General features: G+C 41.2%; 1 protein-coding gene across 3 annotated transcripts in view; it reads right to left on the reverse strand.

Moving 5' to 3' along the window:
* TBK1 (TANK binding kinase 1) overlaps positions 1-11,948 on the reverse strand; it is a 30,155-nt gene extending 18,207 nt beyond the window's left edge. Inside the window, exons 1-7 of one of the 3 annotated variants that reach the window (XM_051795793.1) lie at positions 11,866-11,948; positions 7,729-7,849; positions 5,753-5,893; positions 4,820-4,949; positions 4,071-4,252; positions 3,097-3,257; positions 98-208 (exon numbers count right to left, since the gene is read on the reverse strand). In XM_051795793.1, coding sequence (XP_051651753.1) covers positions 98-208; positions 3,097-3,257; positions 4,071-4,252; positions 4,820-4,949; positions 5,753-5,893; positions 7,729-7,815 — 812 coding nt within the window. In that variant the 5' untranslated portion in view covers positions 7,816-7,849; positions 11,866-11,948. Of the gene's footprint in view, positions 1-97; positions 209-3,096; positions 3,258-4,070; positions 4,253-4,819; positions 4,950-5,752; positions 5,894-7,728; positions 7,850-8,705; positions 8,838-11,838 lie in introns of those variants that run through there. The other 2 variants (XM_051795794.1, XM_051795795.1) reach the window with 2 other exon arrangements.
* Between the last annotated feature and the right edge of the window lie 2,466 nt (positions 11,949-14,414).

Here is a 14,414-nt window from a genome sequence, read left to right on the forward strand (position 1 = left end):
GCATCAGATCTCTGTTCCAAAGACACAATCCGGAGAAAATAATTCAACAAACGCAATCAATTAGCACTGAAACATTTTGTGAACAGTTCAAACTTACTTTGAGAGACTACAAGAAATAGGCATCTCCCAACTCCACTCAATTGGTCCATTTTCTGCTTTCTGTATTCCAGAAATAGCTCCTGAAGGTTTTCCAGTGATTATTTTATACCTGCAAAACATTACAAAAATAATAGACTTCAACTACTACCTCTTACACATATATAGCTCTAGTAACTTATCCTCAAAGGGCCAGCAATTATATAAATCTAAACAACAGGATGGCCTAAATTTGTAGATGATGCAGTAATTGAAGTTTTGCTTACAAGCTGACAGAACAGTGCTAAAAGAGCAAAGAGTGAAAAGTTATGCTGGAGAAACAAATTTGTCTACCTCGGGCTTGGGGATGAATCTGGGAGATATTTCCAGCATACTGAAGAAAATCAAAGTTTTTCACAAGTGTTAATTAATCAAAGTCAATTTAGTTCAACTTAGACATTAACATAACTAAATTCTAGCATGTTCCACAGCAAGAGATGAAGTTTAGCCACCACCAAGTGGTTTGGGGATAAAGAAGAAACATCTAGAAATCTGGATACAATTCAGTATTGTCTAATTTTGTACTGCACAGGCCAGTATTTCTCAAACTTCTCATTAAATGAATCAGGAGCAACAGGCTTTTTGCAACAGAAAATTTCAGCTGTGCTTTGTCTTTTTGGAGGACAAGGTACATACAAAAGATATGTTCCTTGCTTATCTCTCAAGCAGCAGCAATGACAAGGGTGCCTGCAGGAAAATCACAAGATGGGAAATTTCTTCAACTAAGAAAACTGGAGTCAGCTTTACAAGGAATACTGTAACAGAGATGTTATTGGTGTGTTAGAGCTCCCAAGTACCACCTTGTTTTATTTTTCAAATGCAACACACAGAACAACAAAATAGAACTAGACTAAGATGAAATAGGAATCAATGCAGTCATCATGCCATAGACATAGCTTCTGTTTCCCATTCAGAAGCTATCCCTGTTATCTTCAGCCACAGTCCACAACTGTACTAAAATGTTAGTCTCATGGGTAATGCATGCATTTCAAGACTGCCTGGGAAGACAATCATTTAAAGGACAACAAAAATTTACAGCACTGAAAGCCAATTTCAGAATACCATAATTTTGCCCGAATATCCAAGTTATATACACCACACTGTATTTCTTTCCCTTTGAGGAAATGTGTCTGACTGCCTAAAGAAAAGTGAGGGGCAGATCAAGAATCCCCACTAAGAAACTTGTCTTCAGATTAACTTTTCAAAATGCCCCTTGAATTGTTCTGCTCTCTTTGGCTATGTTTACTCTAGTTAATTGTGGCACCTGAGTGTATTACTGTGCACTAAACTCAGTTGCCTCTACTATTAAACTCTCCTATGCTATTAGACTGTCACCTTGTGTGCCTTTCCAGTCCAATTTGGGGGAGTGGAAGGGGGTCCAGTGGGCCATGGGGACCCCAGACGGGCGGGAGGGTGGACAGGGCAGTCCTGCTTGGAGGGTCGGGGATGGGCAGTGCGAGAGAAGTCCTGTAGTAAAATATGTCCATGGGCAGGATGGGCTCACTAGCCTTCTGGCAGTCATCCTAGGAGAAGGACAACTCTGATTCCAAAGCCGGGCAGATGGAGCTCGCTTAGCCCTGTAAGGCCACCCATCTAAGGACACGCTAATTAAACCTGCATCCTGAGGACCTCGCTGCCACCATCCAAGCTCGCTCGGCCCTGGCAGATGAACCTTAGGATTAAAGGGTGGGTCCAGTTTGCACATGCTGCGTCTCACCTAAAAAATCCATTACGCAGGCCCAAAGGTTATACCCACATTTGTAAAGCCCTGTAGCAACAGGTGAGGGATGAAACAGCAGGTGAAAGGTGCACTGGAAGCTGCAGACCCAACTCTGCATGCAGGTAGTTCAGGACATTGGTCACCTGAGACTGACCCCAGAGATGACAGTCTCCTTCAGCAGCATCCTGAATGACCAAGCAGCCTTTTTCAAGGAGAGCACTGCTTGCTCCACTCAGAGAGGGGCCTAGAAAAGGTGGCCTAACCAAAGCTCATCTCCACCCTTCACCCCGTTGGTTAACCACGGCCAACGGGCATATCTCGCATTGGCCTCTTCAGCCACCAGCACGCTTGTAGCAAATGTGGGTAGAGCCCTTCCCAAATCTTTGTACACAAAGCCTAACCATGATACACCACACTGCAACAGACCAGCCTAGTGCCATGCTGAAGGAAAGATGTGTGAAAAAACATCAGTCTTTTGGGGAAGCTCTGATACTTAATTCAGGTCTTAAGTTGCCACACAGTAAAATCCTTGTTGAAGCAGAATGTTCGTACTGATTTTGGCTGAGATGGAGTTAATTTTCTTCATAGTGTATGGTACTGTGTTTTGGCTTTGTAACCAAAACAGTGTTATTAACACAGGCATGTTTTTAGTCATTGTTGAGCAGCACTTACAAAGTGTCAAGGCCTTTTCTACTTCTTTACTGCCTCACCAGTGAGTAGGCTGGTGTTAGGCAAGAAGCTGGAAGGAGACAAAGGAGAACAGCTGAGTCCAAGGGATATTCCACACTATATTGCTCTGCAATAGAAGCTGAGGCCAGGGGTTGGAATTTGCCAGGGTAGCATTTGTTCAGGGACTGACTGGGCATCAGTTGGCTGGCCGTGAGGAACTGGGGGTTTTCTGCGTTACTTGTTTTTCTTGGTTTTGTTTTGGGTTTAAGGGGCAAGGGTTGCTGTTTGTTTTGGGATTTTTTTACTTATTAAACTGTCTTTAACTCAACCTGCTAGTTTTTGCACTTTTACTCTTCCAATTCTCTTCTCCATTCCACTACAGAGGAGTGACCGAACAGCTGTGTGGGGCTCAGCTCCTACTGGGGCTATATCACAAATTTAAAGAACATTTTTTCTTAATTATTTTCACTGTTTCAATTATTACTATATATGTGTAGGATTTATTGCTAAAAAGTATTTCACAGATTGATTTTATTTACCAACAGATAAAATTTTCCTTCTAAATTACCTACATCACTTCCTTGTTTCTACGAGGTCCTTCAAAAGGTCGGAAAGGCAAACTCCCTGTTGCAGCATGGTAAAAGGTCACCCCTATGCTCCACAGATCAACTGTTGCTCCGTACTTTTTCTGATGCTCTTTTCTCAAGACTGCTCGCTCATACATATCAGGATGCTAAAGACAAAAGAAAAAAAAAAGTTAGAACTGCTTTATGAACAATATAAAGAACAAACCCCCAGTCTATCCTTTCACAGCAGGATAAACTGTCATTCTAAACTTTCAGCTCTTCAATCAAAAGGCAAAGTTAGCTTGTATCACAGAATTTGCTTAAGCTATTCTGACAGATTATCACTAGTGTTCTAGGTATGACAGTCACTTTTACTGAAAAGTTTGCAAAAAATATTTTAAAGTTCAGCTAAACAGTGACTACTAGTATGAAACACCACTAAAGAAGAGGAGAAAGTCAGTATTCCTCTAAATGATATTGAAACAACAGAAATCAAACTGAAAAAAGATCCATAGCAGAGGAGAATATCTGTTACAGTGCACATGTGGGAAAACATGGCAGGAAGAAAATAATGCCTAAGGTTCTTGATGCTTCTCTGCCTGCCTCTCTTTGGTTAACTAAGGTGTCAAGTGAATCATAACTCCATCTAATGTCATCCAAGTAGTTCAACCACAAACTAAAAACTATCTACAGAGATGAAAGCAAAGATGCTCATAACTAGAATATTGTTGTTCCTCCTTTCACACAAAGCAACATTTTAAGTTGGACCTGGAAATTAATTCAAGGCTAATGTATTCAGAGTAGCGAAGATGGCATGACTCAAGGTGAACAACTCCAGCAGAAAGCTATAGAAACAATTATAATACAAAGGTTTAAACACTAATTCCCAACAGCCTGACCTTCACCTATTCAACTCTTATCACAAAGGACCCCAGAGTTCAAACATTTCTTCAAGAGAAAATGAAATCATAAGGGCTTACTAAATACTCTTCTGTGCCATAGAGAGAAACAAATTGTTCATCATCTTCAAGTTCTCTTGCAGCACCAAAGTCTGTAAGTTTATAAACAGACTGACCATCTTCACCTATAACACGCATTATATTGCCTGGTTTGATGTCACGGTGCACTATTCCATTCTCACGGAGATGATTCATTCCAGCCACTTCAATTAAAAAGAAAATACAGAATTCATGTACACATTTTGACACTGACTGTGCGAACACTGAATTGTAACTGATGCTAGGAAGACACACAAGTTCTCTTTGGGAAATGGGAATGAGAAGGGACACTCAATTAACAAAAAGACCATGACCAGAGATTGGGGTTTTTTCCCCTTCAAACATCTAAATTACAGTATTTCTTGCTCTCAGTAATATCTTTCCCATAAAGTAACAGAGGAAAGTTTTGTAAGAGGTAAACACAGGTAAACTATATTTTTTTAATTTACTCTTCTGAAATTAATTATCACTAGAAGTCAGTTCAATGTGTGAAAAATAATCTTGAAACAAAGAAAGAAAAAAGAACTATATCAATGCTTTAAACAGAAATGGCTTCTTAATGCAGTTACTTATACAAACACAGACAAAAATAAAAGATGTGATTCCATATGACCATATTAATTTGTTCAATTAGTTGACAGTCATGTAAATTTATCTCTTGCTGTTTCAAGATAAACAAAACAAGTATGAGTTTGTTTCGATCAAAAAATTAAAGAGCAAAGTCTACATACCCACATCTCTCAAAACAATCAAGAACTCAGACTCTGGCAAACCAAAGGCATTAGATGGCTCCTCTAAAACTGTGTACAAACTCCCACAGGGACAAAATTCCATAACTAGTACTTTGTGTCTAGTCGTTGTCTGGAAAAAAATTTAAAAATATTAAGTCTCTGACTACTGTGACACCAATATTAGAAATTACATATAACCACAAGATCTTACTTTCAAAAAAGAAAGGAAAAAGAAAGTCTGTAGCTATATCAAAAATCTCATTCTGGTGATCATCTTCAAAAGAAGTGCAGGTGGATTTTTATATTTTTTCATGTATTCCACCTTGGAGAGGGGAAAAAACTAAGAAAGCCTCAAGTTCTAGGCACTTAGCAGGTTGACAGCAGTATTGATAGGTGGACAAATGAGAAACTACACACTAGAAAAGCTGAGAGAACCAACTGTCCTTCTTTACTCTTTACTAATCTCAGCATTCTCAGTTTTAGATCAACTACTGCAATTTATACTGTTATACAGTTTTACATGTCCTATGTCATTGTTCTAGTTGGTTGAAAAGCAAAAGTGTAAAATTGCCAGGATTACTGAAACACCTTAAACTACCACTATGTATTAAATATTCATAGGCATATATAGCTTACAAATCCTAATTCAAGATAAAGCTTAGGACAGCGGCTTCTTGAGATGAAGAATCATAACCTTTGCCTAAACACTGAAGGTGTTTCACCAACAGAAATCAAGTGTATTCTTTCAACAGCAACAACAACAAAAAAGAAAGAAAAGAAGAAAATGGTGGTGGTTGGGTTGGAGTATTTAAATCATCATGTATGTTACCATTCCTTAAAAATTTAACTATATGCTCTACAGGTTAGGATAAAACAAAGAGTTACTGTGGTTATGTCCATGCATTTCAGATCACAACTACAACAATTCATTACCTCTTCTTCGATGGCAAATAGTTTAACAATGTTCTTATGATTTAGTTTCTTCAATACTTCAAACTCTCGCATCTGAACATCCACAGGACGAAGGAAACTTATACTGTTAAATACTTTTACAGCATACAAATCCCCAGTTTTCTGTTCAAAACAAACAAACAACTCATCAAACAGAAGTAAAATATTGTATAATATAAATATTGGATAAATATAAATACAATATAAATATTGTATAATGTAAAATATTGGATAATGTCACATAGACATTATCCAATCGCTTTGAGATCTTCTGCATATGAGCATAACCAGACTAGAAATATTTCAAAATATTATTCTGTTTGAAGGTGAAAATTAGGATTCTACTACAAAAATCATGTATACATTGGTTTAGTTTAATATAGACTAGAAGCAAACTGACTAGTAGAATGGAAACTCGTTAGCTCAAAAAAATCTAAGTGCTTTTAAAAAAAGAACAGTTAGCACAAGAAAGGCTACGCATTTAAGAATTACCCATAAACTTAGCTGAAAAATATTTTTTGAGCAAGAGGTAAGTTATTTAGACAAATCAATGAGAGGCAAGCACATATTACAGTTGAGGATCTTGACTTGCTTAAGTTAAGAGACAATTTCCAGTAGTTGAATGTTGTTCTCTTCTTCTTTACTGTTCTGTTTATAGTGATAAATTAGTATTTTGTCTCTTCAAAGAAGGCAGTTTCAAGCACTACGTACCATTCATGCAAAATCCTGAAGCAGTTCAAACCCACATAATAAGTGTCAGAAGCAGAGTCATGAGCTTAATCAAACTTAAGTTCTCAAGTGGGACTAAGTCCCAACCTGCTCAGCCACCCACAGCACCAGCTGAAGATGCAACTCCTGTTGCTCTTAGGGCAAAGTCCCTCCCTGTGCCATCTCTAGGAATAAGCTTACATTAGAGTCTTGTGCAACAGACTCTTTCTAAGGACAAAGCCTTCCTGTGCTTAGATGAGGTGTGTTGTACAGCACACTTACATGCACTATGGGTGCCCAGGTAAAAGCTTGCTCCTGCTGACAATAAGCCACAGGTCACAGGCTCAGACTAGTGAGGGTGATGAGAGGTGCAACCATGAAACCAACTTTACAGGAGAATCATTCTGCCTTGAAATTCACTCACCAAGGAAAGCACATTAACTGCTAAATTATTGCTTATGTTGTTTCACACTTAAATGTGGAAGACAGAAACACTGTAGCTTATAAATCACTTCGTACTGACTCCACACAGACTATCGTTAGAATCAGGAAACACACTTTCACAACCCTCTTCGCTTTGTGAGACACACTGTGAAATTTGTAGAAATAGAATGACCTACACAAGCAAGGTCATTGTAGTCCCTCAGTAAGGCTGCAACATACACATCAGTACATCATTTACGTGGCAAAAATAATGTACTGCTTTGCGCTGATTACTCAAGGCATGTCACCAAGAACATGGTGTCCTAGACATCAAATCACTGACTTACAGACAAGGACTAACAATTTCATCCAATACCGTAAGAATATTTCACTTATGGTACAAAATCATAAAAATCACCATAACAGGTTTTAAAAGAACAGGGAAAAACAATAAAAAGACAATTTAACAAAGATATAAATCATAGACTCATGTCATATAAAAACTGGTAGGTCTTTTATTCCTATTTAAATTCTTGGGCAAGGATTATTTTTTCCATAAAACTGAAAAATAAAGGAATGAAGAATTAATCACAGTAGTATTTTACAAGGACACATAATTCAATATTAAAAACAAATCCTCAGAAATGATGACAGAACTCTAATTCAATGGACGAATATTAAAAATTAAAAACTATGTATGAATAATTACACAGATACATCTGCTTTAGGCCTAAGTCTTGAACTTTTTTTGTTGATTTTGTGAAGCTACTCACATACAAAAAAATTCAAAGTTTACATGTTACTTAGATTAGTAATTCCTCACATACCTTCTGTCGCCCTCGGAAAACATTTGCAGTAGCTCCCTGTCCTAGAATGTCAGACAACAGCCAGAGGTAATTTGAAGTGCTCTGCATCTCTGCTCTTTGATTAGACAGTTTTCTTTTTCACCTTAAAAACAAAGCATTCAATACAGTGAATTACAATTTAGTAAAATACATGAAAGGGACTTATTTTAATTAGAAGGCAAAATAAAAAACCAAATCCCAACCGTAACTGCAAAGACATGTAGAATTAAGAACAACCAAGCAGAAGAATAAGAGGTGAAACATGGAAACAAAACCAAACCCAACAATCAAAACTAATGTGATAGACACAACACCTCTCTGCATTTAAGGTCTGTACTCCCCCAACTTTGAAAAATCAACTGGAAGAGTGAAAGCTTTATAATCCCTTTCCTCTTGTACACAGTAAAGTTTAAACAATAAAGTAACAAAAACTACAGAAAAGAGTCAAAAAAATGTGCACAAGGTCTTCTAAAGATAATCAAGACCTGTAACTGAATTCCATTATTCTGTACATATGCCAAAGAATGGACATGGCAGATCTGTATACAGATCTTTTAAATCCTTTTGGCTCTGGAAGTTGCATTTCAGTACAACTGTAAAGGAACTGGACTAACTACTCACAAATAGCTATTTTTACATGAGCTAGATAAAAGTCACAATTGATGCAAGTATTTTCAGTTACTTGCTAGAACCACCAATTACTACTGCAAGAAATTAAGGAACATTTTTCTCATTTCTAAAATTTCACATTAGACAGTCACATCATTTCTAGAGAGACAGCCTGGTTTCCCTACCTTTCCTGAAATGTAAACTGTCAGATACTCAGGTTTTCACAGATTCAAAAGAAGGAGAAAAAAAAAGTTTTATTAAATTAAAATGACTGAAACAAAACAAAACATTAGAACTGCCAGATTTTCCCGTTTGCCAAAACAGCAGGAGCTGCAGGTGAATACCCTTACCTTTTTCATTTAATTAAAGCACTGATTTTGACATTAAATTTAGCAAATGGCTCTAAAATCAAAGACGCAGCTTCCCAAATCTAAAGAATCTCATGAGCAAAATGGCAACTGGATCAGGGGACTGTCCTACAGCAGCAGTCTTTCCTCAGCTTGGCCGGGGACACTGCATGTGCCTGTGTTAATAGACAGGAAACTGCTGATACTCAAACAAAGAAGCCTTTCCTGTAACTACTGAGGAAGAGGTATGACAATTGCCTGCGCACGTTTCTTACCAGAAGGTGGCCGGCACTTTCTGAGAGCTCCCTGGTGCATAAGGTGACAGCACCAGGAGCCTCACGGTGTGCACCGCAGCAGCGCGGAGACAGCCGCACAGCAGCCACCGCAGCGCCACTGGCCCATCCTGCTCCAGCAGCCAGCTGGAGCATCCACCTCTGCACTGTTCCTGATCCCACCCATGCTACGCTGTAGACACACACATATTCTCATGACTTTGGACACATTTCTCCAACTGCAGATTTCATACTTTCATTTAGCTATTCACCCATGGGAGATGCAAAGCTTCTTCCAAAGCAGTCCCAGGATATCCAGGCAATAACATGTGCCCTACAGAATGCAATGACACAATGCAAAGCCCTGACATTACTCTAAAATAAATTCAGTCATGCAGCAACACCACATGTAAAATCCAGATAAAGTTCTCAATGCCTCTAGAAGGGATGAAAAGTTTCATGTCAAATCTGAACCAGAAAAACCCCACACCACCACCACACCCCAAACCCTTACAATTCCTGGTTAACTCTGACAAGACAATTTGTAATAATAGAATAAGATAACTTCTCCCAGCTGGCAATTACTGTAAATGCCAAAGAACTATCTATGATGCAGACACAAAAAGTAAGGAAAAGGTGATGCAAAGAAATAACACATAGCCTGCTCTGTAAATAATTTGTAAAATCTTCAAATTAAAAAAAATCCTCATAATTAAAACCCTGCTTGTAAGAAGCCAGTTTGCACTTTACCAGTAAACCTGTATTTTGTCATTTACTTCAAAGCAACATGTGTTAGATTCCTACCAGGACAAAGAAACATAATTAATCTTTTCTAAGCAGACAAAGTGTGGAGAATTTCTTCATCAATGTCTATTCAAATACAAAAAAAATTAGCAGCCTAATAAGAGACTGAGTTATTAAATTTCCCAAAGTGATAAAGATGAGGTAGCTTATGCACATGATCTCTTTTCCTTTACCTTCTTACTTTCTAATTAAATTTGCAGGAAGGTCAAGATACAAGTCTGTGACAGATGAGCCTCAATAACTTTCAGTGGATATTAAGAAAAACCCCAAACCAGCAAGGTTTTAATGGATTATCAAGGTCTGGGTTTTTTCACTCTCAAAAATACATACATAAATATGCCAATACTAATTCCAGGGTACATATTCAGCAGCAAAACAAAGTCAGTATTGTATTACATTTTATTTGTCAAAATAATATTTTTATAATAATAACAAAGTCTACATTATTTTCAGCAGTCTTCACTTTTAAGGCATAAAGTCTCATTCAGATTTAATCTTCAAATTATCATAATTTGATTGAATAACTTTTCTAATGTTAGACCTCCTTCAATTTAATAGCTTTCCATTCTCTGACAGATTCAGAACTGATCTTTGCTAAACACTTAGCATGGCAAGTTTTCTTTTCATATCTTCCTAGAGCTTCTTATTAAAAAAAAATAGCTCTAACTGTATGACTGGTCCTGTCATGAGACTTAATGCTGAACTTTCTATTTCTTCACATCTCACTTATGGTCATTAACTCTGTGATGAGATGAGTCGAAAGTTCCTCACACGTATCTAAAGAAATCTCTCCTGCCACAAGTTTGATTTATTGTCCCCCGTGACTCATTAGCATTTCAAGAGCTTGGGGACTGCTTTTTTATTGAATATTTTTCTGCTTCTGGTCATGCTACTACTTTTTAACTTATCAGCAGAGGGGATTGTAATAGAAAACATCTGAATTGCTTATGTGGGTTTTTTTTAACTGCAATGCTTTGAAGCAGGAGTGCTGACTTCTGATTAATAAAAGAAGTTTGCTGTACCTCAGGCACGCAGGATAAGCACACAAAGCAGGTACAGTTCCCCTGTTAACAGCTGCAACGTAAAATTTCACCATCAAGGAGAGACGGATGATGAAGTTACAGTGAAGGCTCTTTCTGTTTACAGACAAGACCTTATACACCATCAAAGCCAAGAGACAGGGTGCTGAGGTTCCAAATAAATGTTATGTTAGCATTTACTGTCTGGTAACTATAAAGGTTTTATACTTCCCTGCACGCCGTTTCTTAAGGCCTAGAAAAAAAGCTTCTCCCCCTGAAGCTCCTGATTCCTACCCCTGCTTTCTTCAGCTATAACCTCCTTACGAGAGTTTCCAGTCCAACAGCTGGTATCTAAATCATGGAAATCCCCTGCCCTTGGCCACACAACGTGATGCTTGAATCCGTACAAAGCAGCACATTCTTCCAAAGGCACACAAAACCAGTGGCAAGCCTGGCTCCACTGCTGCTCATCCCTGCTCTCGGAATTTCCAGTCCGTAACGGGGGAAGAGCACTCGGCCTGTCTGGGACTGCAGCTCCTGGAAAACCATGGAGGGCCACGAGCTCGCCCGATCGACCCACCAGCCCCTCTTCCAGGGCCGTGGGGTACGGCAGGCACGGCACCGGGGCTCATCCCCACGACAGGAAGTCCTTCCCGAGGTAAAACTTCAGCAACTCCTACAGCCACGAAGACGACACCACTTCCTGAGGCACATTCACGGGGATGAAAATCACCGACACCGAGGCCACAGGCCGGCCGCGCCTCGTCCCTCCCGGGCTGCAGGGCCGGGCCAGCCGCCGCCTCGGGCAGAGCCGCTGCCGGCCGCGACCCGCCTCGGGAGCCGCCAGCCCCCGGCGAGGCCCCGCCGCCGCCCCAGGGAACCGAAACCACCGCGCTCGGCGACGGCCACGTCCCCTCGGTAACACCACGGCGGCGGTGAGAGTAAGCGGCCGGCTCAGCCCACCTCGGCTCGGCCCTCCGAGGACGCGGACACCGCCACGCCACGCCACGCCCTGCCCTGCCCTGCCCCGACCCGACCCACCCTGCTCTGCCCGCCGGCCCCACGCACCAGCCGTCTCCCGCCGACCTGCCCAGCGCCCCGGCCGCTTCCGGCTTCCTGCCGGCGCGGGGAGGCGGAGCGGCCGAGGCACCGCCCGGGCGGCAGAGCCGCCGCGCCCGGCCCGCACAGCCACCGGGCCCCGCCCGCAGGGCCCACGGGGCGCGTCAGGGGGAAACCAGGTCTCTGGAGGGCGAGGCTGTGGCGCCCGCCCCGGAGCGAGTGTAGGAAGAGTCAAGGAAACCACCTGGGAAACATGGGATAGTGGCAGTCGGATGTTCTGTAAAAGCGGTCGCTCCGGGTATTTTCGCTGGCGAGATGTTCCCAGCGGGCTCGGAGCGATTCCGGTCAAGGTGTCCGTGATGATTTTTTTGCTGCGTTACAGCTCTCACCTGGTATAAGCCCTGACAGGACATTATGCTGATTGAACACGATCAAAGCATACAAAAGTCAACAATCCCTTTTGAATTCTTTGGGAGAAACCAACTTACACTCTGAAGATCTGGACTACTCATCCTACAGGATACTCTCAGTTATGGATAGGAGGGCAGGGTAGGTGGGCCAATGGGTACCACACACAGCTCACCCTTACACTCAGCACACTCTGCTCTATATCCATTCTCACCTGACACCACCATAGCAGGCAAGATGCTGTGAAGGAGAAGTGTTTCTGCTACTTCAGCTTCCTGGATAGGTTTGATTATGGGGATAGACAAGCAGATTTAGCTCAGAGGGAGGGGTGACAATGGTGGGGATGAGGAAATAGAGCAGTCTCTTGTGGCAGCGGCCAGTTTTTCTCATGAGGGTGTAATTTGATAATAGCTAAGTCATGCTTTTCGACCAACTACACAGTCAATTATCATCATCATCATGGCTGGGCTTTGCGAACGAAGATTAGGGAAAGGTCTCTACCCACGTTTGTTACAAGCGCGCTGGTGGCTAAAAAGGCCAGGCATGTCTGATTGCAAAAGGCACAGCAGAAAAACTCCTTAGGTAGTAAATTCTGCAAGGCACAATTCTTTCTGCGTTGTCTTTTCTCCTCAAGAGTGATCCTGCGTGCGTTCTCAAAGGAAGCAGCAGCGTTATAGATGGTGTGTCTCCAGGCCTCCCGACTGAAGGCCAGAGTAGATCAGTTATGTTGATCAATATGGCCAAGGCTGAGATGTTGTTTCGGGGAGTCCTTGTATCTTCTCTTTGGGGCTCCTGTCTTGTGGCAGCCAGTGGCAAGTTCACCATAAAGCAGGATCTGAGGGAGGTGGTGGTCCTTCATCCTTGAGATGTGTCCTGCCCAGCACAGCTGTGTTCTCAGCAACATGGCCTCAATACATGTGACAGCTGCTTGTTCTAGAACAGATGTATTGGTTACATAATCTGACCAGTGGATGTTTAGGATTGTACGAAGGCAGCATTGATGGAAACGTTCCAGGAGTCGCAGGTGGTGGCAGTAGATGACCCATGATTCAGATCCATATAAGAGAGTAGACAGCACTATGGCTCTGTAAACACTGATCTTGGTACTTTTCTTCAAGTGTTTATTTCGCCAAACTCTTTTATGAAGCTTTCTGAAAGCACTATATGCCTTTGCTAACCTGTTGTCTATCTCTCTGTCAATCTTACCGTCCGAGGAGATGAGGCTACCTAGGTAATTGAATTGCTGGACTGATTTGAGCACTGATTTGCCAGTCAATTATACTAATGGAATTAATAGGCGTAGGCTTTTTCCCTGCTTGGACGCAGAACTAAAGGCAGCAGTACTGCCCTTACCTCAAAAGGCAAAAGTCTAAATCATATATGAAGACTAAGAGTGACTCCATTACACTGTAACTTAAACCCAAAAAACTTTGCTAAAGACAAAAGCTTTATTGTTCACTGTGTAATCTGCCTCTGTGTCGTAAAGTTTCCATAACTGCAGGGGAAGATGGACAGCAAACACTCAGCTATAGCTGCAGTGTCAGGGGTGCAGCCCCTTGTGCTGGGGAGGGGCAGCCAGGAGGTGGGGGAGCGCAGCAACACACACAAAGCACCAAGTCAGATAGGGAAAGCTTCTGGTGCTATGGGAGAAAATGAAAGAGGTTGGAGCCATGGGACCTCTAGCACTGGTATGGCAGCCAAGGGAAGCAAAACAGGACTGTGAGACCAGAAAATATGAAAAGCACCACAAGCACTTACCTCTGTGATACAACAAATCAAGTAACAAGAAACTTTTATTAAATACATATAAATCAGGAACAAAATCTTACAGAAGTGATACTGTCCAACTGAAGAGTAGTAAAGATAAGTGTCCTCTACTTTCTGCCCTCAGGGAAAAGGGAGGGAATGGAAGTGAGAATCCTCAAAACATTACCACACTCCAATCCTGGCTGCTGTTTCTGATTCACTAAAAATGATTTATTTTCCATTTAAATTGGATGAAGAACCTAACACGAGAAATGCTCATCTGATTATGCTAGAGGTAAGTCAGGTTTTTACTGTGGACATCAGTTCTCAAGGAAAGTATTAAAGCCCAGGCACAGCAATACTCAAGCTTCACCCTGCCCCTATGAAATAGCTAAAAAACTGTA

The sequence above is a fragment of the Manacus candei genome, unplaced genomic scaffold, assembly GCF_025592945.1.
Source record: "Manacus candei isolate 608988 ecotype Guabito, Panama unplaced genomic scaffold, ASM2559294v1 h1tg000043l, whole genome shotgun sequence".
NCBI lineage: Eukaryota > Metazoa > Chordata > Aves > Passeriformes > Pipridae > Manacus > Manacus candei.